At 43.1% G+C, this 26,976-nt stretch overlaps 1 protein-coding gene across 1 annotated transcript in view; it reads left to right on the forward strand.

Annotated features, from left to right (window-relative positions):
* PCDH15 (protocadherin related 15) overlaps positions 1-26,976 on the forward strand; it is a 2,056,285-nt gene that overhangs the window by 1,312,975 nt on the left and 716,334 nt on the right. Inside the window, exon 19 of the mRNA XM_029609778.1 lies at positions 19,106-19,234. Within this exon, the coding sequence (XP_029465638.1) occupies positions 19,106-19,234 (129 nt within the window). The remainder of the gene's footprint in view (positions 1-19,105; positions 19,235-26,976) is intronic.

The raw sequence follows: 26,976 nt of genomic DNA on the forward strand, positions 1-26,976 counted from the left end.
CCTTAGTTGTGATTGGGCGTGGTTCAGGCCCAACTGGCAGAGTTGAGGGAGCAAGCCTTTTCAATGGCTGCTCCCATTTTGTGGAACTCCTCCTTGCCTTATGAACTTCGCATGAATAGTTGTGCAAAACTATTTAGACATTTATGAGAACCTATCATTTTAGCTTAGCATTCTCATTTTGGAATGAATTTTAAAATTGTTGCTCGCTCTAAAAAGTCCATATATGTGAGTATGTTAGCTGCACATGAGCAACAGATTTTAAAAGTTGCTATATACACATGCATGAGTTTTAAAAAAGGGGGGAGGGGAAGAAAAGGGGCGGGACATGGATGGCAGATGGCGGATGGGTGTCTAGGAAAGAGCTAACAATTATGCAATTAAATCTATATATTAAAACAGGAGGCCACAGCATATGGCAGCTTGTTAGCTGCATATATTTACTGTTGCTCCTGATGAGGTGTAAATCTGCAGAAATCGCGTTTTAAGCCTAACACGACAAGATGAAGGCTCCAGGTCAACTGAGGAGAGGCTAAAGAATCAGAAGGGTCTGCATTATAGGGGTGTGCATTCGTTTTGAACTTAAATGTAAAATGCAACTTTTTTTTTTTTAATTTAAAAAAGTGATGAGGTGAAAACGATCGGATTTCCAACTTATTCAACATAGCTATGTTGAATAAGTTGGAAATTGCGATTGTTGATCCTAAATAAAAATTTAAACCCCTCACCCTCCTTAATCCCCCCCCCCCAAGACTTACCAAACCTCCCTGGTGGTACAGCAGGGAGTCAGGACGCCATTTCTGAACTCCTTTGCGAGGAGCACGTGACGGCGTCACGTCGGAGTGACGCGGCGTCACGTGATTCCCCGCGCGATCGCTCCGGGACCCTCGTTGCACCCAAAAGGAACTTTTGGCCAGCTTGGGGGGGCATTATCTCGAAATGGACTGGGAAAGCTGGTGGACCCTTTGTAAAACTGGGCATGTCCTATGTGCAAGCATGTTTTAAAATTTGCTTACCTGTGTGCTTTAAAGCCAACAAAGTCCTAAGGAAGATATGTGATGTAATGGCTTAAAATTAGGAGCACACTTGTGAAGATATGCTCTAGTAATGACTTAAAATTAGGAGCACACTTTCATGTGGTAGGAATATTTAAATCATATGTACGCAACTGTATGCAATATTTAAAATTCTAGAATGGGTCCACTCATGAGCTTAAACATACATGTATGTGTGCCTGTGCGCTTGTTTTAAAAGTTACCGTCTATGATTTGGCTGAGATGAACTGATGAAATTTGAAAACTTCAGGTCATTGTGCAGTGCTATTATGTTAGTTTGCAGCCATCTTTCTTGTGAAATTATGTTTGTAAGATACTTTTAATTGTCTATGATTTGTAACCCTGTATTTTATTCTTTCAAATATGTAAACCATTGTGATAGCATGTCAGAACGACGGTATAGAAAAATTTGATAAATAAATAAATTGTTCACCACTCAGGACCTTGGTATGGGCAGTTTATAAATGTAAATACATACAAATACAAATCCACACAGCTTCAAAATGGCTAGTTCTTTATACAAGAATAAAATGTTCTTGTGGCAGAGATATATTGACATTAATATGATTGGGGGGGGATCAAGTATGGAGTTAAAAGAGTTTATGGACATAAATCAACGTGACATAAATCTCAAGTTTACTTACACAGTTAATGCTTTTTTGTTTCTCTTGTAGGCAGTATATTGATTATTGATAATCAGTTTGCATTTGAATTTTATTGCAACCCTCTACACAAGAATGTCAGCAGTTGACATCCATGACAATTTAAAGAGAGCTTACCAACGAGCTAATTTTTGAGGTTACATAGATTATATTCAGATATTGCAGTGTTTAAACTTCAAACTACAGACACGGTTGGTTGTTTTATTAATCGAGGATATCCTGCAAAAGCAATCATATGAGCATATAAGAAATCTTTGTTTACTAACTGAGATATTTTGTTACTGCCTAGTGCATGGGTCCCTGTAGAGACTGTCTTGTCTATGTGCTACCTTTCTCTATGGGACCTCTCAAGTGTGTAAGATTATCTAGATACAGGGAAATGGCATGTCCTGAGAATGATCACATTTTTTGGAAACCTCCTATTTTTACGCTCCTTGTTGCAATTCTTTTGAAGTTCTTGGAAGATTTTTGGAAACTTTCCCTAATATACAGACTTTTTCAAGTTTAAACTGTACACTGTCGAAGATTACACAAATAAATGATGTTTGATATATTTTCCGAAAGATTTTATTTAAAGCACTTTAGAGGTGTATGATTATAATTTGTGGTGCTTAGTCACTTGAGACTGGTGACAGTGAAAGACACAGCACTTTGTGTATGACATCTTTAGAAAATTATTTTTTAGCTCATTGTTACATCTTACTGTTTCTTTACATTTTATGATTGGAGTGTTTTTTTGCACATTTTATGTTCTAATACACTTACACATACATCAAACACACACATATACCTTGCTCCAATCCCTTTGCTCCAACAGACGCAAACAATGTTCCTTTCCCCTCTCCCACACACTAACACATAGGGATGTGAATCGTTTTTCAACGATTAAAATTATCGTCCGATAATGTTTATATTGTCTTAAATCGTTATAGAACACGATACAATAGAAATTCTAACGATTTATCGTTAAAAATCGTTAAATCGTGTTAGTGCGCACTAACTCGAGTTAGTGCGCACTAACTCCCCGTTAGTGCGCACTAACTCGATTTAGTGCGCACTAACTGAAAATGATACAAATAAACACTTTCCAGGTCACTGAAGGTCAGTTAGGAATGAATATGTGTTCCTATTGGCTGGCTGCCCTCTTATCTATTGATGTTACCACTGAGGTGATGGTTGGGGGGATGGGAAATGGAACTGGAAACTAACGAACACCAACAGAAAATGAAACAAAGTGTTCACACTTCCCAGGTCAGTAAAGGTCACTTAGGAATGAATATGTATGTATGTATTCCTATTGGCTGGCTGTGCTCTTATCTATTGATGTTACCAATATGGTTGGGGGGATGTGAAATGGAAACAGTTGGAAGCTTGACAAAAAAAGTAATGTAATGATCAGCACTCACCTGACTAGAACTTGTTTGTTTATTATTTTTGTTAGCAGGCACCTGAAATGCTAGTGCATGTTGAATTTGCCAATCACTGTGCATTTTAGAAAGGTGGTCCTGGCTGGAACTGTACACAGTTCAAATATATGTAATTGATTGTTGGTAAGTGTATTTTTTAAGTAGCCACACTGGCACCAGTATGTTTACTTTTCCTCCTACTTAACTCACTAGCTCAGCTTTGTAAGAAGGGCTTCTCTGCTTGTGTGTTGTTTTTGTTTGGTGTGAGGAGAGCAGAAACATCAGATCTTTATTCAATCTACTACAGTCATCTCTTACAGTGCCCTATCCCTATTAATACCAGGAGTGTTGTGATCTTCCTGCACACAGTGCCCTAACCCTGATACCAGTCTGAGACAGCTCCCTCCCTGCATTACTAGTGAGAGGATGGCTTCACAGACAGGGGGGAGCTGCCTGACCCTCACTCCTGACTTCCCCCATGTCCCAGCTAGTGAATGGTGTGTGGGTGAGGGGGGGGGGGGGAGGATGGTGAAGTCTGAGACAGCTCCCTCCCTGCATTACTAGTGAGAGGCTGGCTTCACAGACAGGGGGGAGCTGCCTGACCCTCACTCCTGACTCCCCCCATGTCCCAGCTAGTGAATGGTGTGTGGGTGAGGGGGGGGGGGAGGATGGTGAAGTCTGAGACAGCTCCCTCCCTGCATTACTAGTGAGAGGCTGGCTTCACAGACAGGGGGGAGCTGCCTGACCCTCACTCCTGACTTCCCCCATGTCCCAGCTAGTGAATGGTGTGTGGGTGAGGGGGGGGGGAGGATGGTGAAGTCTGAGACAGCTCCCTCCCTGCATTACTAGTGAGAGGCTGGCTTCGCAGACAGGGGGGAGCTGCCTGACCCTCACTCCTGACTTCCCCCATGTCCCAGCTAGTGAATGGTGTGTGGGTGAGGGGGGGGGGGGGAGGATGGTGAAGTCTGAGACAGCTCCCTCCCTGCATTACTAGTGAGAGGCTGGCTTCACAGACAGGGGGGAGCTGCCTGACCCTCACTCCTGACTTCCCCCATGTCCCAGCTAGTGAATGGTGTGTGGGTGAGGGGGGGGGGGGAGGATGGTGAAGTCTGAGACAGCTCCCTCCCTGCATTACTAGTGAGAGGCTGGCTTCACAGACAGGGGGGAGCTGCCTGACCCTCACTCCTGACTTCCCCCATGTCCCAGCTAGTGAATGGTGTGTGGGTGAGGGGGGGGGGAGGATGGTGAAGTCTGAGACAGCTCCCTCCCTGCATTACTAGTGAGAGGCTGGCTTCACAGACAGGGGGGAGCTGCCTGTCCCTCACTCCTGACTTCCCCCATGTCCCAGCTAGTGAATGGTGTGTGGGTGAGGGGGGGGGGAGGATGGTGAAGTCTGAGACAGCTCCCTCCCTGCATTACTAGTGAGAGGCTGGCTTCACAGACAGGGGGGAGCTGCCTGACCCTCACTCCTGACTTCCCCCATGTCCCAGCTAGTGAATGGTGTGTGGGTGAGGGGGGGGGGGAGGATGGTGAAGTCTGAGACAGCTCTCTCCCTGCATTACTAGTGAGAGGCTGGCTTCGCAGACAGGGGGGAGCTGCCTGACCCTCACTCCTGACTTCCCCCATGTCCCAGCTAGTGAATGGTGTGTGGGTGAGGGGGGGGGGGAGGATGGTGAAGTCTGAGACAGCTCCCTCCCTGCATTACTAGTGAGAGGCTGGCTTCACAGACAGGGGGGAGCTGCCTGACCCTCACTCCTGACTTCCCCCATGTCCCAGCTAATGAATGGTGTGTGGGTGAGGGGGGGGGGGGAGGATGGTGAAGTCTGAGACAGCTCCCTCCCTGCATTACTAGTGAGAGGCTGGCTTCACAGACAGGGGGGAGCTGCCTGACCCTCACTCCTCCGGGGTATTGTGATCTTCCTGCACACAGTGCCCTATCCCTGATACCAGGGGTGTTGTGATCTTCCTGCATGCAGTGCCCTATCCCTATTAATACCAGGAGTGTTGTGATCTTCCTGCATGCAGTGCCCTATCCCTATTAATACCAGGAGTGTTGTGATCTTCCTGCATGCAGTGCCCTATCCCTGATACCGGGATGTGTGCAAGAAGATCACAACACCCCCGGTATCAGGAATAGGGCACTGCGTGCAGGAAGATCACAACACCCCCAGTATCAGGAATAGGGCACTGTGTGCAGGAAGATCACAACACCCCTGGTATTAGGGATAGGGCACTGTGTGCAGGAAGATCACAACACTCCTGGTATTAATAGGGATAGGGCACTGTGTGCAGGAAGATCACAATACCCCTGGTATCAGGGTTAGGGCACAAGTTCTAGTCACATTGACTGATCACATTACTTGTTTTGTCAAGCTACCAACTGTTTCCATTTCCCATCCCCCATATACTGTCAGTAGGAAACTTGGTAACATGAATAAATAAGAGGGCAGCCAATAGGAATACATATTCATTCCTAAACTGACCTTAACTGACCTGAAAAGTGTCAAATTGTATCATTTTCAGTTAGTGCGCACTAACTCCCAGTTAGTGCGCACTAACTCCCGTTAGTGCGCACTAACTCGAGTTAGTGCGCACTAATCGGAAAAAAACGATTTTTAACGATTTTTTAACTAAAAAATCGTGCCTAAGACGATTTTCTTGCCCTGCCACACGATTTCTATCGTTAAGACGATATGGAAAATGATTCACATCCCTACTAACACATGACCCCCCCCCCCCCCCCCCCCCCCACCTTCCTCCAGTTGATCTCCTCTCAGAGTTTTAAATATCTGAAGGGAATTAATGATGCACAGGAATTAAACCTTTTCCAAAGGAAGGAAAGCTGTAGAAGTAGGATTCATGATATGAAACTCTGTCTAAATGGCATTCTGCAATAGAACCACCTCCCCCAAATCCCTGGAAACAGAAATTACCCCTAACCAGCCTCAGAAAACAAACTACATAGAATCCCCCTCCACATCTTGCAATAAATCCCTTCCATCTCTGATCTGCAAAAGAAACCTATATACTTGGCAATTGTCTTCCTCCCATCCCCTGAATCCAGCTCTGCAATAGAAAATTTTCTTCCCTGAACCCAGCAATCAACATGCTAGATCCCTCAATTTCTCCCCAACTCATCCCCTTCCCCTTTTCAAAGGGGGTATGCATACCTTTTCCTCTCTAACACTATGTTTAAAATGATTCTGGTAGGCAGGGCTATGGAACTGGGGGGTGAAATGAGAAGAGTGACTGCTGGGTCTAAGGGCTTCTGTTGCAAATCTGAGTTCCAGGTTTGGAAGGGTCAGGGTCTTTTTTCAAAAGATTTGCCTGCCTAATTTAAGGAGATAGGTAGGCAGGTAGATCATCTAAAGCTGTATGCAGATAACTAGAGCCATTAGGGATGTGCATTTGGGGAAAAATGAAATAGGAAATTATAAAATTTCCTATTTCATTTCAGGTCATTTTCAAAATGAAATGATATAAAATCTAATGAAATGTTATCATAATTTTGTTTTGTTTTGAAAATATTTAAAAAATAAAAAGTTACCAATTGGGCCTAGGCCTAGGCCCAAAGCCAGGGCCTTGCTTAGGAAATAGGTTGAGACACAAAGCAGAAGCTCCCATAAGAACATAAGAAAATGCCATACTGGGTCACACCAAGGGTCCATCAAGCCCAGCATCTTGTTTCCAACAGTGGCCAAACCAGGCCATAAGAACCTGGCAAGTACCCAAATACTAAGTCTATTCCATGTTACCATTGCTAATGGCAGTGGCTATTCTCTAAGTGAACTTAATAGCAGGTAATGGACTTCTCCTCCAAGAACTTATCCAGTCCTTTTTTAAACACAGCTATACTAACTGCACTAACCACATCCTTCGGCAACAAATTCCAGAGTCTAATTGTGCGTTGAGTAAAAAAGAGCTTTCTCCGATTAGTTTTAAATGTGCCCCATGCAAACTTCATGGAGTGCCCCCTAGTCTTTCTACTATCCGAAAGAGTAAATAACCGATTCACATCTACCCGTTCTAGACCTCTCATGATTTTAAACACCTCTATCATATCCTACTGCCAAGTATGATTTAGCATCTCAGCCCAAGCCTAAGCCTGAATATGATGCCAGGATCTCAGCCTAGGCCATGGCCCAATTTTAGGGTCTCATTCAAGATCCGAGCAAATGTCCAGGCCCAGGAAATTTCCTGGTTCTTACTTATCTCAACCATCAGTGATCCGACACTGGGGCTCAGTTTGGAGGCCAGATCCTGACACCTGGGCCTCAGATTGGGAACAGGCTCAATGTTGGGGCCTGACTTGATTGCTGGTTTCCAATACGTGGGATTTGGCTTAGGCATAGGGCTGATGCTGGGGCCTGGCCTAAAAGCTGAGACCCAACACCTGGGCCTTGGCTCAGGGTCAGACCTAATTTCCATTGGAGACAATGCCTTGTAGGTCCTATTCCTCTTCTTTCTTCAGTCTTCTTTCTTCAAATGATGGCTTCTGCCGGGAACATATTGAATAAATTAACTCTGGCGCAGTCTCCTTGGCAGAGGGTGCCATTTTGTTGTACGGCAGTTAATTGCCTTCTGCTGAGGAGGATATGCAGGAGTTAATTTACCTTGGTGCTTCCCCAGCAGATACCTTTATTAGAAGAAAATAGAATGAAGAATGAATACAAAGAAGACCTATGAGGTCTTGGCTCCATCCTCTAGGCCTGGGCCTGACCTGGGGCTGAGGCCCCAGTCTTGAGACCTGGCCTATAGGTTAGGCCCCAATGTTGGGCCTTGGCCTAGGCTGAGGCCCAGGTGTCAAGATCTAGCCTTTGGCCTATGCCCTAGCATCGGGTCTGAGCCAAGTCTGAAACCCAAACATCTGGCCTAGGCCCTGTATCTGGATCAGCTTCCAAGCCTGGGTCTTGCTTAGAGTCTAGGCCAATGTTATGGTGAACTACTGTGGCTTAGACCTATGCAAGGCTGAATCTTTGGCCTGGGCCTAGGGTCTGGATGAGGCTTCAAAGCCTGGGGTTTGAATATGGCCTAGGCCAAAGCTACAGTAACCCACCATTGCCTAAGTCAACATAAGGCAGAGACTTTGGCCTGGGTTTAGGGTTTGTCGGTGGATCCCCTTTGGACTGGGTAAGTAGGGGACAGGGAGGATCCTGGCACCGGCATTTTTTCAGGTGGAAGGGAAGAGCAGTTGGAATAGGAGACCTCAGGAGGCCCCAATTTTTTTGTTTTTAAATGTATGTTTATTTTTTAATGTTTCTTTTGTTTTCTTAAAATAAAATAAGCATTAAATGAAATGAAATCCTTGGACCCCCCCCACCCCCCCCAAAAAAAAAAGAAACAAATAATGAAACAAAATTGTTACCCCATTCACCAATAATAGCCATCTATATTACAGCTAGCTTATATAAATTTTCATCCACAACTTAGCCTGTCATGGCTGATAATTTACTTAAACTTCGCCAACTATAATTTAGCTGACTGTCTTGCCACTGAGTTACTTACAGAAAACTGACATCCATAATATGATTCTTTTTATGTATCAAAATTAGCAAAGAACTTTCTGACACAACATTTTCTAAATCTGCACTAGTGTGAATTGAGTTCAATATGATTTGTAAACAAGCATTTAATAAAGTAGATATGGCAATATTCCCAGAAAATAAGTAGGAAGAAAATAAATGCAAAGTTTGCAGACTATAGTGAGACATTTTGACACAATGTTTTTCTGAAAACCTTGATTTTAATACTGTTTGTTTCAAAAAATCAAACACGTTTTGGAATACATTCAGATTTTGTACTCTGAGGGCTACCTTGGAATGCTGTTATGATTTATTCTACTGTCCAGCCTCATCATACTCTGATTCTGACTACTATGATGCCTCTCCACCTGCAGAAGACTCCACTGAGCCAACTCTTTAATGGTCTCCTGACTTAGACTGACTTGCAGCCTCCACTCCACCAGGATTCCTCAGTGAACATGGCCTCCAGTCTTGCCAATCTTCTCTTCACTCCCTGCCCAAGCTCCAGCCCTATTAACCCAACTTTTCCACTTCACCCTTGCCTCTTCATAAAGTCACCCTTCATAAAGTCAAGGCAAGGAACAGACCTGGCCTCTGTTCCTTGCCTTGCCTTGTAGTCTCCATACCTTCTTGTGGCCTTCGGGCCTGATTTTACCTTGCTTCTTGCTATGTGGCCTCTCCAGGCCTCTCTTTCCTTACTGGCCTTCAAGCCTTATGACTAACATCCTACAGGTCTCCTATATCACTACCTTTGTTTTCTTTGTTCTGTGTTGTGTTGTCTAGCTCTCTGTCCTGTCCTTGTCTGCCTTGTCTAGTCTGTTCTGCCCAATCCTGGCCTTTGTATCCTTTCCCTGTCTTACCTATGTATTGTCTTGCCCCAGCCTGTACCTAGTTTTAGTCCTTGCCCTGCTCTATCTTGTCTGTATCTTTGTTCAGTTCCAGTCCCAGCTCTGAGTCCTGTCCCTATACCCACTACTTAGGGTCAGCCTTGTTCCAGCTACCCAGTTTGTCCAAGCCTTGTTCTAGGCTATCCTGCATGTCCAAGCCTTGCTCCAGGGTATCTAGCCTGCCCTGCCTTGCTTCAGACTACCAGCCTGTCCAGACTTGTTCCAGTTTGACCAGCCTTGTTCCCACCTGCGTAGGCTCACCATGATATACTGCTGCATCAAAGACCTACTGGCCCCCAGAACCCAAGGGTTCAGCCTGTGGGGAAGGGGGCTGGCTAGGTGAAGACTGGCCCTAGGCCTGCCCAGCATCCAGCTTTTCAGTCCTGTACCACTCATAGGGGTAGATATACAAACAGCGCGAACTGGCGTACTTTTGCTGGCGCATCAGGCGCAAGCAAAAGTACGTGGGATTTTAGTAGATACGCGCGTAGCCGCTAAAATCCTGGATCGGCGCGCGCAAGGCTATCGATTCTGTATAGCCGGCGCGGGCCGAGCCGCGCAGCCTACCCCCGTTCCCTCCGAGGCCACTCCGAAATCGGAGCGGCCTCAGAGGGAACTTTCTTTTGCCCTCCCCTCACCTTCCCCTCCCTTCCCCTACCTAACCCACCTGCCCGGCCCTGTCTAAACCCCCCCCTTACCTTTGTCGAGGGATTTACGCCTCCCGGAGGGAGATGTAAATCCCCGCGCGCCAGCGGGCCACTCGCGCGCCGGGACGCGACCTGGGGGCGGGTCCGGAGGGCGCGGCCACGCCCCCGGACTGCCCCGGGCCATAACCATGCCCCCGGACCGCCCCGGGCCGTAACCATGCCCCCGGGCCCGCCCCCAAAATGCTGCCGACACGCCCACAAAACGCTGCGCTGACCGGGCCCGCCCCCGACACACCCCCCTCGCCAAACCCCGGGACTTACGCGAGTCCTGGGGTCTGCGCGCGCCGGTAGGCCTATTGAACATAGGCGCGCAGGGCCCTGCTCGCCTAAATCCACCCGGATTTGGGCGGATTTAGGCGAGCAGGGCTCTTAAAATCCGCCCCATAGTGTGATGTACCCTCAGTCCAGAAATCCTGACAAAAGCTATGAATTTCATGCCTACCCCTACTATATTCACTACTGGTAAGCCCACCAATTGAGGAAGAAATAGAAGCACTAAATTCTAGCAGGTAGTAAAGTAAATAAAGGCTAAGTGAAAATCTGTTATAAAAAATGAGGCATAAAAGAACAAGAAAATGAAAGAGAAATGCATGTAATAGAATGCATGTAATCTAGTTTTTATAATGTACTGTATTTACAATGTAAGGAAAGCAAAAATGAGTAGTGCAAATTAAGTTATAGCATAAAAGAGAAGAGAGAAAAATATTTCTAATAAATGTGAACTTAATAAAACTGTTTTGCTTATTTATTCTATGTGAATTTTCAATTAATGGATCACCTTTTTTAATTGTTGTAGTTTATTGCTTTCAAAATGTTTAATGAATCCCTTTTATGTCTTTAACATCTTGCTATAATGCCTGATGGTCTTTATTGATACACAAGGATTTAGATTTTTGCAACATAAGTCTGTTCTTGATAATACCAACATTAAAATTTTATAGGACACTAAAATAGCTTTGAAGCAGACTTGTCTCAGTCCTCTGAAGTAATCAGCAGGAAATAACATGAAAAAACACAATCCCAGCTTGCAGCAAGATGTGAACAAAAATGATTTCAACTCACAGCCAGTTCTATTTGCCACACTAACATGAAACTTCTGTCAGAAGGACAAGAGTGTCTCATTCATGATAATCCCTAATTAGAGGCCTTCAGAGGTAAGATACCTGTGAAAAAAAAATTATGCATATATTTTCCTTCCAGAAGTGAGTTGTGATGAGATATACCCACAAAAACCATCTCTGGAAATATTAAAAACACTAGTCATGCAGAGCAGGTCTTGCTACTTACTGAACTACTCTACTTTATTATTAAAGTAAGGTGGCAAACATTAACAATGAAAATGTCTGCCTCCCCACCTCCAAACCTATTCCCCAACTACCCCCATGGATGATTTTGATCAAAAGGTGGTCATTTTCGCACATTGCAGTATTCAATTTATGTTGTTTCCTTTAAGAACATAAGAATGGTCATGCTGGGCCAGACCAAAGGTCCATCAAGCCCAGTACCTTTCTCTGACAGTGGCCAGCCCCTAAAAGTAGATGCAATTTTTTTATTGCTCACTTCCTATGAAAAATGGTGCATCTTGCTGGGCCATCTGATTAATAACTACGTATTTGTGGACTTTCTTCCATGAACTTGTCCAAACTCTTTTTTAAATCTAGCCTTGACCACATCCTACAGCAATTAATTCCACAGCTGGTTTGTGCATTGACTGAAAAAATACTTTCTCTAATTTGTTTTAAATTTGATACCTGTTAGCTTAAAGGAGTGTCCCCTAGTGCTAGTGTTATTTGAAATGTTAAATAGCTGTTTTATATTTACCTGTTCTGATCCACTTTTGATTTTGTAGTCCTCAATCATATCCTCTCTCAATCATCTCTTTTCAAGTTGAAGAACCCCAACTTGTTTAGCCTTTCTTCATAAAGTAGCTATTCCAACCCATTAACCATTTTTGTTACCCTTCTCTGTACCTTTACTAACTCTTCTATATCTCTTTGAGATGGGGGTGAACAGAAATGAACACAATACTCAAATGTGGCCACACCATTTATTTATACAGAGGCATTATGAAGTTCTTCATTTTATCCTCTGTTCCTTTCCAAATTATTCCTACTAGAGATGTGAATCGGTTCAGGAATCATTTCCAGTATTGTGTTCGTAGAACCGCGGGAAATTTTCATTTCCCACGGTTCTGACCGCTTTTTTTTTCAGCTGTCCTGAGCCGAAAAAAAAAACCCACCCGACCCTTTAAATCTAATTATTTAGAATCTCCCCCCAAAAAAAAACTTTCCTAAAGTACCTGGTGTTCCAGCGGGAGTACCAGGAACGATCTCCTGCTCTCGGACTGTCGGCTGCCAGTAAACAAAATGGCGCCGATGGCCCTTTGCCCTTAGAATGTGACAGGGGCTATCGGTGCCATTGGCTGGCCCCTGTCACATGGTAGGAGCAATGGACTGCCCGTGCCATCTTAAAAAATGGTGCGGGTCATCCATTGCTCCTACCATGTGATAGGGGCCAGCCAATGGCACTGATAGCCCCTGTCACATTCTAGGGGCAAAGGGCCATTGGCACCATTTTGTTAGTGGCAGCCGATGGCCCGAGAGTGGGAGATCGCTACCGGGCCCCCACTGGACCACCAGGTACTTTAGGAAAGTTTTTTGGGGGGTCAGGAGGGTGGGGGATTCTAAATAATTAGATTTAAAGGGTCGGGGTGGTTTCGGATTTTTTTTTTCTGTGTGCCCTTTCTTATCCCCCCCCCCCAAAACAATAAGAAAACTGCACACAACTTTTGTGGGGTTTTCCTATCGCTTTCGGGGACACCCCCCCCCCCCCCCCCGATACTTGACGGATTAGAAAATATCATACAATATTTTCATCCATCAGAAAAATGATACACATCCCTAATTCCTAGCATTCCATTTGCTTTTTTGGCCACAGTCACACACTGAGTTGAAAACAGTATATTGAAATCCTCATCCACAGTGACTCCTAGATCCTTTTCCTGGCTGGTGACTTCTAATATGTAGCCCATCATTGCATATCTAAAATTTGGGTTCTCTCTCTCTATTCATGCAAAAGTTATAGCATTTTGATGAATCTAGGGGTTAGTCTATATATTCAATGAATATATTCCACTGAATATATCTGGCTACCCAAAGTTTATCCAGCTATCTAGTTTGAGTAGTACTTCTCAGATAACTCATCTTACTAGTTCAACTCCTCTCTGTTACACCCATTCCACTCTCACCACTTAGCCAGATAAATACTTAGCTGGATAAGTATTCATAGAGCTAAATGACGGCTGCTGATAGTAGCTGAATATTTAAAATGCATCACTTAGCCGCATACATAAGACCATATCTGGCTACGTAGGGCTGAATATCGGCCTCTTTGTATCATCTGCAGATCTGATCACTTCACTCATCGTTCCCCTTTCTAGATCATTAATGAATACCTTGAACAGCACTAGTCCCAGGACAGATTATTGGGACACTCCACTATTCATCTTTTTCCATTGAGAGAACTGACCTTTAAGTCCTACTCTTTATTTCCTGTCTTTTAAACAGTTACCAGTCCACACTGAGTTAACATCTCTTATCCCATGGCTTTTTAGTTTACTGAGAAATCTCTTATGAGGAACTTTGTCAAACACCTTCTGGAAATCAATTATATCATTCAGCTTTTCTTTATCTATATGCTCATTTACATCAGGTAAGGCATGAATTATACCTTTTCATATTGCTCTTTTCCATTAAAACAAGTTTATCCATATCACCAAGAATCTGCAATGTCACAATAGAGGATATATAAACATAATAATTCAATCAATCCTCTACATACAAAATAAATATAACTTACTGACCATTCGAATCATAATAGGCACTATTGGCCAAGACAAAGTAACCTTCATTACCTTTTCTTTAATCATCAGCCACTCCCAGTTCAGTTCTGTGCATCATGTGCTCATTATTAATATATTTTTTATGTTTTACATATAAAAATCCACTTCGCTTTTAGTGTTTGAATTCCTTCATCATCCACCAATGAACAGCCCCAACACAGTCCATGTTTCATAATACTGCATCAGGGGGACATGGAAAAACGTATATCTCCAACGTGGTGATGATTGTGCAATAAATAATCCTCATGGTAGCATCTCGAATCATCTTGGTGTTACAAAACACATACCATATCAAGGCTGTTCATTGGTGGATGATAAAGAAATTCAAGAGCTAAAAGCTAAGTGGATTTTATATGCAAAATCTAAAAAACATATTAAAAAAAATGAGCACATAATGCACAGAACTGATCTAGTGATTGCTGATGATTAAAGAAAAGGCAATGAAGGCTACTTTGTCTTGGCTGACAGTGCTTATTATGATTGGTCACTAAATTATATTTATCTTGTATGTAGAGGATTGATTGAATTATTATCCATATGACAAGCAATTTTGTTCTTAATTATAGTTTCCACAATGTAAACAAGTACTGACATCAGGCTTTACTGGTATGTAGTTGCTCGGGTCACCCCCAGAGCCCTTTTTTGAAAATTGGTGTTACTTTTGCTTCCCTCCTGTTCTCTGGTATATAGTCTGATTTGAATGATCACATACAGTTTACCAGTAGTAGGTCTTCAATTTCATATCTGAGTTCCTTTAGAACTCTGGGGTGCATATCATTGGGTCCCAGTCATTTGCTTCTATTTAATTTGTCAATTTTCTCTAGAACTTCTTCCAGATTCATATTGATTTGATTCAGTTCCTCTGTGTTAAAATGAATCAGGTGAAAAAATGATAGAAGTGTGGATATCTCCTCTTCACACTCCTGTCAGTCAGCAAATTTGAAATCCATTTCACCACCTCTGTAGCCATTCTCAAGCTTCTCATTTACTTTCAGGCCGATACAGTACAGTGTGCACTATTAGCCCAGGTTTGGATGCACGTTTTCGACGCGCTAGCTTTATCCCTTATACAGTAAGGGGTAATAGCGCATCAAAAATGCGCGTCCAACCCCCCCGAAACTAATAGTGCCCGCAACATGCAAATGCATGTTGATGGCCCTATTAGTTATTCCCGCGCGATACAGAAAGTAAAATGTGCAGCCAAGCTGCACATTTTACTTTCAGAAATTAATGCCTGTCCAAAGGCTGGCGTTAATTTTGGCCAGCACCGGGGAAGTGTACAGAAAAGCAGAAAAAACTGCTTTTCTGTACACCCTCAGACTTAATATCATAGCAATATTAAATCGGAGCCCCCAAAAGTAAAAAAAAAAAGTAAAAATTAAAAAAAAAAAAATTAAAAAGCAGCCCGCGGGTCGGAAGACGGATGCTCAATTATGCCGGCATCCACTTTCCGAACCCGTGGCTGTCAGTGGGTTTGAGAACCGACACCGGCAAAATTGAGCGTCGGCTGTCAAACCCACTGACAGCCGCCGCTCCTGTCAAAAAGGAGGCGCTAGGAACACGCTAGTGTCCCTAGCGCCTCCTTTTACCGCGGGCCCTAATTTGCATAGTCCACCCTCCTGAATCGCGTGCCCAGGAGAGTGGCCTGTGCGTGCGCTGGGAGAGTGGGCGCTCGCCATCTCTCCCGCGCGTTTTTCTGTATCGGCCTGTTTATGAGCCTCCTATGAAAGACCGAATCAAAAGCTTTGTTGAAATCCAAGAAAACTCTATGCAGTGCTCTTCCTTGATCTAGTTCTCTAGTCACCTAATCAAAAAAAATATAGCAGATTTGTTTGACAGAATCTTCTCCTGGTAAAACCAAGTTGTTTCAGATCCTGTAACCCATTGGATTGCAGATAGTTCATTAACCTTTCCTTTAGCAGTCCATCCATTAATTTTACCACCACAACAGTAAGGCTAACCGATCTGTAGTTTCCTGCTTCTTCCCTGCTACCACTTTTATGAGGTGGGAGCACAATCGTCCTTCTCCAATCCTGTGACACTACTTCCTTCTAGAAGGATCTATTGAAAAGATCCTTCAGCAGACCCATCGGCACTTCTTGGACCTCCTTAAGTATCCATGCATATATCTCATCCAGCTCCTTGGGCTTATTCTCATGCCCAAATATTCTTTTCTGTAAATGGGGATGTATCTATCTACTCCACTCTCATCTGTACTCACGCTGGCCACTAAGGGTCCTTCTCCAATGTTTTCCTTAGTGAAAACCAAATTGAAGTATTAGTTTAATATTTCTGCTATTTCTTCATCTTTCTCCACACCGTGCTTTTTGTCTCCTTTCGGTCTTACGATTCCACCACTGGTCTTTCTCCTTTCTCTGATATATCTGACAAATATTTTGTCATCACGCTTTATTTCTGTGCCTAGCTTTTCTTCCACTCAAGCTTTTGGACTTCTGATTAGTTTCCTCGTTTCCTTCAGCTTCACCAAATATTTTTATCTGTGCTCCTCTTTTTAAGTTCCTTTGTACTTTTTTAATGCCAATCTTCTTTCCTTTATTTTCTTAGTCACCATCTTAGAGAACCATATTGGTTTCCTTTTTTTCTTACTTTTATTTATATTTTTTTTTAATAAAGGTTGCAATAGTTCCTTTTAATTTGGCCCACTGTTGTTCCATGTCATCCATCTCCTACCAGCCTTCAAGATACATTGCCATTTTACTAAAGTCTGTTTGTTTGTTTTTTTTAAATCTAGGACTTTAATCTTTGTGTGGTTTCCCTCCCTTCTGGCTGTTATTTCAAATCATACTGTCTGATGATCACTGGTGCCCAAGTTGGTAACTACCCTGACATTTGAGGTATTGTCTTCATTTGAGATTACCAGATCCTGTAGTGCTCCTTCTCTGGTGGGTTCCATCAGTGTTTATCTGAGCATAGTCCTTTGAAGGGCATCTACTATTTCTCTAGTTCTTGCAGATTCTTCAGCAGGGATTCTCAAATCCACATCCGGTAGATTAAAATCTCCAGTCAGCAACAGTTTTCCCTTCCTTATCACCTTTTGGATGTTTTTAGCCAGATCTATATCTCATTCTTCTGTTTGATTTGGAGGCCTGTAGACCACACCAGTGTAAACAGAAGTGTGATCTTTTTTTTTTTTTTAAGTTAGCCCATTGTGCTTCTTCCTTTCCCCATTCCCCCTGCATTTTAATTGTTCAGATATTGCTTTTGGCATAAAGAGCTACACCTCCCCCATTTCTGTCATCTCTATCTCTTCTGAATAGGTTATAGCTGAGTATGGATGTATCCCATTCATAAGACTCTCTGAATAATGCTTCTATAATAGCAACAATATCCAAGTCCACCTCCAGTCCACCATCAGGGAGTGCAGATCTGGAATTTTATTGCCCAAACTAAGAGTATCTGTGCTTATAGCTTCTCAGCTTCTCTCACTCAGGCCTAGATTTATCAAAATGCAGTAAATATCGCATGTGATAGGAAAAGGGGCATGTGTTATGGTAATAGCCTATTTATCACAATGTGCATTATCTTAGCGTTTCGCATAGGTATTAGCGTGAAAGGGGGGGAGAGGGAGAGAGAGCCTATCTACAAAGTCCTTGTAGTAGTTAGCTTGATGGACTCTCTACCTGGGTAACATCAAACCAGGTTGAGAGAACAGTGTACAAATCTCATTGTTGTGTGAGTTTTGTCATTCTGAAGGACATCACATCTTCACAAGAGTGTACTGTTCTGTTCGTACATCTCACTCTGCATGTAAAAGTGGCCTCTAACCCCTATACTACTACCTAAACCTCACCTCGAGTTACTAGGTGGGCCTCCTATAGTAGCATAAATAGCTGCTTTCTATGGTGTCACCCCCAGAGGCTCTCTCTCTCTCCCCCCCCCCCTTCCCCCCCACACACACTCAGGACCTTCCTCAGCCTAAAAATGGAATTTGTGAAAAAAATCACAAATTGTGTTATGGGCATATTGCACACCTTAACACTACTGAAAAAGGTGTAGTTATTTTTGGTGTTAAAACTGTGCAATATCATGTGTTATGGCTTTGCACTTTGTGAAGACAGCCCACTTTTACAAATTTCCCTCCCCAACTCCTCCCTAATCCCTCCCCTTTTAAAAATTTCTATCGTACCATGCGTTATGGTGCTTTTCATATGCGTTAAAGCATTTTTCGCATGTGAAAACGTCATAATACAAGTTTATTAAATGGCCCTGTTAGACTGTAAGCCCTCTGGGGTTAGGGAAATACCTGAACATAATCCACGTTAAAATGCTGAAAAAAGTGTGAAAACAGAATATAAAAAAGTCTAAATAAATAAAAATGACTTTTGATAGCATTATGTGGTCTCTGTGTGCATTGGATATGTTCTTTCATTTCAGATACCACTTCAGTTTCCATTGCTAGATCATCTTCATTTTCCAATACAGAAAAGGCAGTTTTGTAAATGAATCATTTGATAGAGTGAATGTCTCTATTTTAAAAATCTTGTCCTACCAGAACCCCTTGCAATCCATTTATTCCTGAGTTTGTGGATGCTCTATGGAAGTGGGGGTGGAGATACTGGATGCAAACTTGGGGAGAGTGGGTGTTTCTGGGTCACAGGTCTTATCCTACCAGAGACAACTCTAAACCATGTGTTCCTGGGTTATTAATCCATAATGTTTACCTGGAAGTTCTTTAATGATTTATTTTTTCCATACAGAAATTTCAAGAGAAAATAATATAAACTATGCAGAAACATTTTTTTTTATAAATTAATTTCATATTTATAGAACTGATGTCTCTATATGCTGTATATGCATGCCTTTATGTGAATTTTCTGAGAAAATTAACCAAGAAGCAAAAACAGTGGACATTATTTAGTTGGTCATATTCCAAAGACATTATATTAAAGATTAAAGTGTCATAAAGTTGTTATGTTATGTATGTGATTTTTCTTTACATTCTTTTAGACATCAACTGCTACAGTTAATGTGGTGGTGACAGATGTGAATGACAATGGACCAATCTTTGACCTCTATCTGCCTAAAAATCTATCTGTCAAAGAAGAAGAAGTGAATGCTTTTGTGGGTCAAGTGAAAGTAAGTTATACAAACCAGAGATGCTCAATACAAAATGTAGGCATATCTAATGTATTGGATAGTTTTAAAGGATGCCATCAATTTGAAATATTTTTTTAATTGTATATCTTAGTGCCTTCTGCACAAACAGCTCCAAACAAACATAAATTGGATTAGATGAGTTAATATTTGCATGCATATAAAGCAGCTTTCTTGTTCGAAATTTGGAGATAAACAAGTTTTACATCTATCCTTTCCAAAATAAATAATCCTTACTTGAGAGATTAGGGCTCTTAATTATAAATACAAATGGAATCTTGATCGTTTAATATTGTATATGATATCTGTCTGCTTAGTATTAATAATAATTATGACATTTTTATGTCTGTATGTTACCTGGAGATATTTTTTAGAATCAGGGCACTAGTAAGTTTAATCAAATAAATATATAAATTGAAAAAAATTGTGATTTCAGCATTGGTAGAGCACCATAAGAGTACTTTACAACAATTTACATACAGGTAAAATGAATCCCTATCTTAAAGAACTCACAACCTGAGGCAATTTCCAAAAACAAACAATTTCTATCTCCAATGCAATTTTAGTTTCCACAAAAGATCCCATTTTCAATGACATGAAATTATTCTAACAGAAGTTGTCAAAAAGACAAGACTGATTTCTTTTCCTTGGGGCTTGAATCCTAGTGACACTGACTGGTATTCAAAAATCTGGCAGTGTCAACATTCTTTAGCTTAGAGTCCATACCCATACTGTTATGAGTGCTACTGGTTATAAAGCATCAGAAATGAGTTGTTATGTCTTTGCTTACCCAGATTTGCAACATTTTAAAATACATTATGATTTTAGGAGTATGGTGTGCATCTGTTTTCTTATGAGTAAGGGATTGTTCATCATAGTATATGTAAAAAAAAAAAAAAGTAACATTTAACTCAAAAAAGCTCATTTAAGACCGTGCTGAAATATAATGAAGCCTATACTATAAAATCCATGCAAAATCAATTTTTTGTGCTGACAACCTCCCCCCCCCCCAAAAAAAAAAAAAAAAGAAAATCAAAGGCACATTAAAAAGGCATTTAAGGAGCCATGCAGAAATATTTGGCTTGCCTGCTTGGTGCAAAGATGGCAGACCTCAGGTGTCACTTAGGTGCTAGAAAAGAATTGGCTGTCTTGGTCCTTTGGGTACCAATGACATAGGATTTTAGGTAGAAATCTTAGATTCTAAACCTCTAGGGTAGCATTCCCAGAAATGTACCTTGTTCCATGCTTAGGACCCCAGAAGAAGGCAAATCTCCAGAGTCTTAATGTGTGGATGAGCAATGGTAGAGGGAAGATGGCTTTATATTTGTTTGGAACCGGGTAGCATCTTGAGGAAGGGGAAGCCTATTCCAAAAGGATAGGTTCCATCTTATTCAAAGTGGAACCAGGCTGCTGGCAAGAACATTTAAGAAGGAAATTGAATAGCTATTAAATTAAATAATTGGGGAAAGTCAACAGTTGCTCAGGAGCACAGGGTTCTGAGTGACATTTTTTCAAAGGATACTGGCATAATGGGACAGTTAGAATATCCCAATAGAGAAGTTGTGATAAAAACAGGGGTAGTTCAGGCACATTTAAATAAAGAGCAAAGAGAGAACAATTATTCAAAACTACATATTTCAACTACTAGCAGGCTGTGAATACAATTAAAAAACATACTTTGAATTGTTTATATGTGAATGCCAGAATTCTAAAATATAAGTGAAAAGTTAAAAAGTATGGCACTGAACGGACATGAAGATATGATAGGGATCTCAAAAACCTGCTGGAAGGATGATAACAGAAATGGGATATGGGGATACCAGGGTACAAATTATATTGAAATGATTGATTGGGTCAATTGGTGGAGGGATGAGACAATATGTTAAGGATGAAATAGAGTAAAACAGGATAAAATTCCTTCAGGAAACAAAATGCAATTGTGGAATCTCTATAGATAGAAATTCCCTTTGTGATAGGGAAGAGTATAGTTGTGGGGATATACTCTCATCTGCTTGGCTAGGATGAAGAAACAGACAGTGAAATGCTAAGAAAAATGAGGAAAGCTAACAAATTAGGGAACACTATAATAATGGGAGATTTCAATTACCCCAATATTGGTTAGGTAAATATTTTGTCAGAGTATGCTAGGGACCAAAGGGGGGTTGATTTTAAAAGGTGCACATGCATGACCATGTGTGTGTACAGTTTCTGGCACACGCACATGGATGTGCCAATCTTTATAATATGAACGTGTCAGCTTGTGCATTTTTTAAAATATGTTTTCCGCATGCACATACGTGCTGGATTTTCTTGTCTGCGCACGCATGTGCAGGTGGGTGGCTTGCTCCATTTGCAGGGGGGAATTTTAGAATAATATGTGTGGTGATGTAAGTAGGGCTTCTGCCTTTATTGGAGCGGACTGGGAGGGAACTTCCTTATCCCTAAACCTATCCTTTCTCTCTTTTCCCCTCTCCTCCCAGATGCCTAAACTAAACCTACCTATCCCCATTTTTTTATATTTTTCTACTTACTGCTCCTCTGGAGCATAAGTACACTCTGTGTGCCTGTCGGCTTTCAGTGCATGCTTCCTTGGGACAGTGTCTAAAGGTGGTGTCCCGGCCCGCCTCCTGCCCCACCCTTCCCTACTCCCCGGCTTGCCTCTTTCAGCTGGTCTGGCATTTGTGCATGTATCCAGGTTTATGGGCATGGCTGGGCCCATTCTAAAATATGCACAATGTGTGCAAGGCCCAGACACACATGTAATCCCTGATTTTTATGCGCACGGGCCTTTTAAATTTGGGCAAAAATTTCTAGATGCTATAAATAACTGCTTCATTGAGCATCTGGTCCTGGAACTGAAAGAGAAGTTTACTCTAGATTTAATCCTCACTAACATGCAAGATCTGGTGCAAGAGATAAAGGTGACAGCTGGGATGTGCATTCATTTTCAACACATGGGCAATCCACAACGCATAAGTCCCTATTTGTTGTAATTATGGGTTCGCGAAACGCATCGCAATCCCCCATGAATACAACATAACATATATTAGTTTCATTCTTTTGGCTCGCAGTAATTTCTTAGCGGCCATTTGAAATAGGAGATAGCAAAAACCAGCCCTTTCCTGTGAGTCATAAGTGACCTCACAGCCCTGTCATAGAGTGGGTCAGACAGGTTGGCAAGGAGACCAGAATGCAACCTATCAGAGCTAAGCATTTTTCTAATGCAGCCAATCGCCACTCTCACTCAGTGCTCTGTGACGATATTCCTGATGACACAGCAGTATTTATACCTTAAGCACGGGGTGTGCCACGCACTTTCTTTGCGGGGATGGTCTGGGGAGGTGGTCCAGGGAGGTGGCTGCACTCAGAGCTAGTCTGAGTGTCTCAAATCTGTATTCAATTGCTAGCTAATTTGATAGAATTTTCCATTGAAAAATATATTTCTTCAATTTGGCTGCAGTGCCGCAGCTAGCCATGCTTTATTTGACGGCACCTTTATTTTTTTTTATTGATCTGAGACGGTCTCTGTCTGTGCCACTTAGACAAGCTGCTAGCAGTGGCATGTTGCTGGTTATTTTTATATTTTACCCCCGGGGTAGGTTGCAAGCAGGATTTGGGTGTTGTGGATAGGAGATATATTCAATTTCTAGCTAGTTTGATATAATTTTCCATTGAAAAATATATTTCTTCTTTTTTGCTACTGTGCCAAGCAAGCCATGCTTTTTAATTAACTGCAGTTTTTTTTTTATTGAACCCAGACTGTCTCTTTGTGCTCTTAAGCCAAGAAGTCTGTGCACTGGGAAATTTTGCACACTCACATATACTGGGACAGGGGTGTTCTCTGAAGCCAAATCCCCAGTGGGCCTCTTTTGTACTTACAAGCTTGGTGCCTGCCTGCACAAGGACATACAGCACACTGTAGGCAGTGTTGCAGACTCACTTATAATGGGACAGCGGTGCTCTCTGAAGCCAAATCCCAAGTGGGCCTCTTTTGTAGTTAGTAACTTGGTGCCTGCACTGCACAATCACATACAGCGGTCTGTAGGCAGTGTTGCAGACTCTCATATATTGGGATGGGGTGCTGGTGCTCTCTGAAGTCAAATCCCCAGTGGGCCTCTTTTGTAGTTAGTAGATTGGTGCCTGCACTGCACAATCACATACAGTGGTCTGTAGGCAGTGTTGCAGACTCACATATATTGGGACAGGGCTGCTCGCTGAAGCCAAATCCCCAGTGGGCCTCTTTTATACTTACAAGCTTGGTGCCTGCACAGGCACATACAGCGGTCTGTAGGCAGTGTTGCAGACTCACATATTTTGGGACAGGAGTGATCTCTGAAGCCAAAACCCCAGTGGGCCTATTTTGTAGTTACAAGCTTGGTGCCTCCCTGCACAAGCACATAGAGCAATCTATAGGCAGTGTGGCAGATGCTGACTCACATATTTTTGTGATTATGAGGTGTTGGAGTGGATTATTGGGTACTGCGGTGATGGCCACTCCAACAGGGAGGAGCCCCATGAGGAACCGCAGTATTGGGATAGACTCAATACACGCAGACACAGAGAAGTTGTATTTATTGTACAGCCCGATGGTACTGCCTGGGGAGTGGGCAGCAGTGAAAGTAACCCAAAAGAAGTAGTCCGGGGTCCTCAGCAGAGGAGACCAGTCTCATACTCAAGTAGCTGATAGGCAGCGCAGCGTAGCAGGAACAGGTCCTGGATGTAGACACAGAGTGCTGAAGCTGAGAGACTGAAACGGTTAGTATTCACTGAAGCAGAAAGCTGTATTGTTGAAGGTCCAGGCAGGCATAAGTTGTTCTGTGGCTGGCAACAGATTAGGGAGAGCAGGCCCTCGAGGAGCAAGTACCCGGTATCCCAAGATAGGTACCTGAAATAGAGCAGAAGGGCCCCCGAGGAGCGAGTACCCAGGTTAGTGAAGAAATACCCAGAAGGGCAGAGAGAGCTTCCAGCGGCAGCTGGGAAGCGGCAGAGCAGCTTAGACCGGAGGCAATCCAATCCTTGATAACTCAGTTTGTTAGCAAACGAAGGGCAGGCTAAATACCAGGAAGTGATGACTTCACTCGGAGGGGACGCCCCCGAGGATCCCGCCATGACATGGATAAAGACGTTGGTGGTGTGTGCGCACACACTCTAGGAGGCCCTCAAGAAAATTATGGCGAACACCGTCACTGTTGCCGATTCGGGGACACCGGAGAGAGCGGCATGAAGACGCGGTAGCAGCCATTTTCCCAAGGCTTGAGGAGAGAGAAGGAAGAAAGGTGAGGCACAGAGGTAGAAGCCATTTGAGACAGATGGACACAACACATATATTGGGACAGGGATGCTCTCTGAAGCCAAATCCCCAGTGGGCCTCTTTTGTAAATAATTATTTTAATTGAAATTCCTAGTAGGCAGTGACATTAATTCCATAATGTCATGTAAAGCTAGACGTGGTCGAGTGATTGGGACTGGCAGAGGAGGCACTTCAAAAGGCAATGCCAGTCCCCCATTAAAGTTAAAAAGGGACCTGTTCCAATCTAAAATCTCTGGGGGGCAGGCAGTTCCATCCGGGAAAAAATGAAATTTGAAGATGTTGCATCGCCACCACCTGTTTCTGACCCTGTAGTTTTGGAGGTGAGGGAAGGAGAGGCTGAGCCGTGCAAGACTAAAGGGTGACACCCAAAAGCAGCAGTGGGACAGCAGACTCGACTTAGCATTGACAATGTAGTGCAGGCACTGTTTGCTTCTGATTCCGATGAAGAATCATCTTGTGTGGGATTCTCATCATCAGAAATGGAAGAAGTAATAGCTGAAGAAGGTTTAGGAGGATTAGTTATTCCTGTCTTAGCCTCCACTTCAGTGCTGCAGGGGAGAGATGAAACTGATGAGGAGGAGGAGGAAGAAAAGTCAGCGCAGGCATAGAGTGTGACTGATGCCCCTGGCATTGCTTCTCAGGGTGTACCCACTACTTCAGCTCTAGTGCCAGCATCCACCCTGAAGGCTATAGAGAAGGATCACAAAAGAAATCTGTGATCTGGAGCCACTTTAAAGTGTCAGAGGACCCACGTTTTGCTCAGTGCAATTACTGTGCCAGGGCTATTAGCAGAGGCAAGCAAATGGGACATCTAACTAATTTTGGCATGATGCATCATATGAAGAGGCAACACCCAACAATGGTACTGCCATCTGGGGATGGTGGCAGTACCAGTCAGGGGACCCATTTTTCCAGGCAGCGTAAAGTGGTTGAAAAGGAGCAAAGTCACCCCATGCCCTCAGCCCCTTCTAGCAGTCAGGTGGCAGGCTATCAGCCCCCTGCCATGTGGCAGAAGCGACAACCCACCATGGAGGAAATGGGATGGTGTTCGGTAACGCTATCCCAGGGAAGGAGGCAGGCAGCCTCAAAGGTTATATCCAGGAGCATTGGGGAAATGATTGCCCTTGATGACCAGCCCTTACAGATAGTGGAGAGTGTGGGTTTCAAGCATTTGCTGAAGGTCTTAGTTCCAAATTACAAAGTCCCCTCCACATTCAGCAGAAAGGTCATCCCCAGCCTGTACAGCCAGTGTCGCAGTCGAATCCAGGCACAGGGGAGTGTGCATTTTACCTGTGATATCTGGACTGCCATGAATGCTGCACACTCTTACCTCTCCCTGACAGCACACTTCTGAGACCTGGCTGAGGCAAGAGCAGGCATTAGCTCTATTAGTGAACAAGTATCAGGGTGGAGGTGGGCTTTATTGCACACCTACCTGACGGACGAGGCCCATACCTCAGCCAATATTCTAGCATGCATCAGACAGATGCTGGTGGGCTGGCAACTACACCAGCGAAACAGGAATCCTCAGACAGGGTTCTTTGTCACAGACAATGGTGCAAACATGTTAAAGGCAATATGCGACAGGCACTTACAGAACATTCAAATTTTTACACACACTCTGCACCTAGTAGTGAAGTCAGCTCTGGGGTTGGATTCCAATCACCAAGAGAATGAATACCTGCATAGGTTAATACACAAGTGCAGGAACATAGCAGCGCACTTCCACAGAAGTGTGAAGGCGGCGCAGGTTCTCCGACAAAAGCAGACTGATTTGGAGATGCCTCACAAGCTTCTCATTCAAGACATTGCCACCCGGTGGAATTCCACCTTTATGATACTGCAGAGGTTAGTGGAGCTGCAGACACCCCTTCATGAACTTTCTGGTTCAATGGACATAGGTGTGCAGAATCCCCTAGGGCATCATGATTGGTTAGTCATGAGTCAGCTGGGAAAAATCCTGCAGCCCTTCAAGGATGTCATGGAGGAGTTGAGTTCTAGAAGTGCCACCTTGGCTGAAATCATCCCTTTAGTTAATTTTCTGGAGGAAAATTTGGAAGGCTTTAAACAGGAAGAGGGAATGACAGCTGAGATGCTGTATTGTCTGGACTTTTTGCAGAAGCAGGTGCAAGAGAGATTAAGGCCTTTAGCAGAAGACCAGACATACATGCTCGCCACAGTCTGTGATCCCCGTGTGAAAGGGAAACTTTATTTATGTATTAATTTATTTATTTAGAAGTTTTTATATACTGATGAACGTTGGGAACATCTCATCGGTTCACATTAAACAAAAAAAAAAAATCAGCAAACAAGCGCTTTACATTGAAACAATGAACATGTGACAATACAGATATAAAATTGAACGATTTACCATTATAAGGCATAAAAATATAGGAGATGTAGGGAGAATATA

The sequence above is a fragment of the Rhinatrema bivittatum genome, chromosome 7 (assembly GCF_901001135.1).
Source record: "Rhinatrema bivittatum chromosome 7, aRhiBiv1.1, whole genome shotgun sequence".
In the NCBI taxonomy this organism is placed as follows: Eukaryota; Metazoa; Chordata; class Amphibia; order Gymnophiona; family Rhinatrematidae; genus Rhinatrema; species Rhinatrema bivittatum.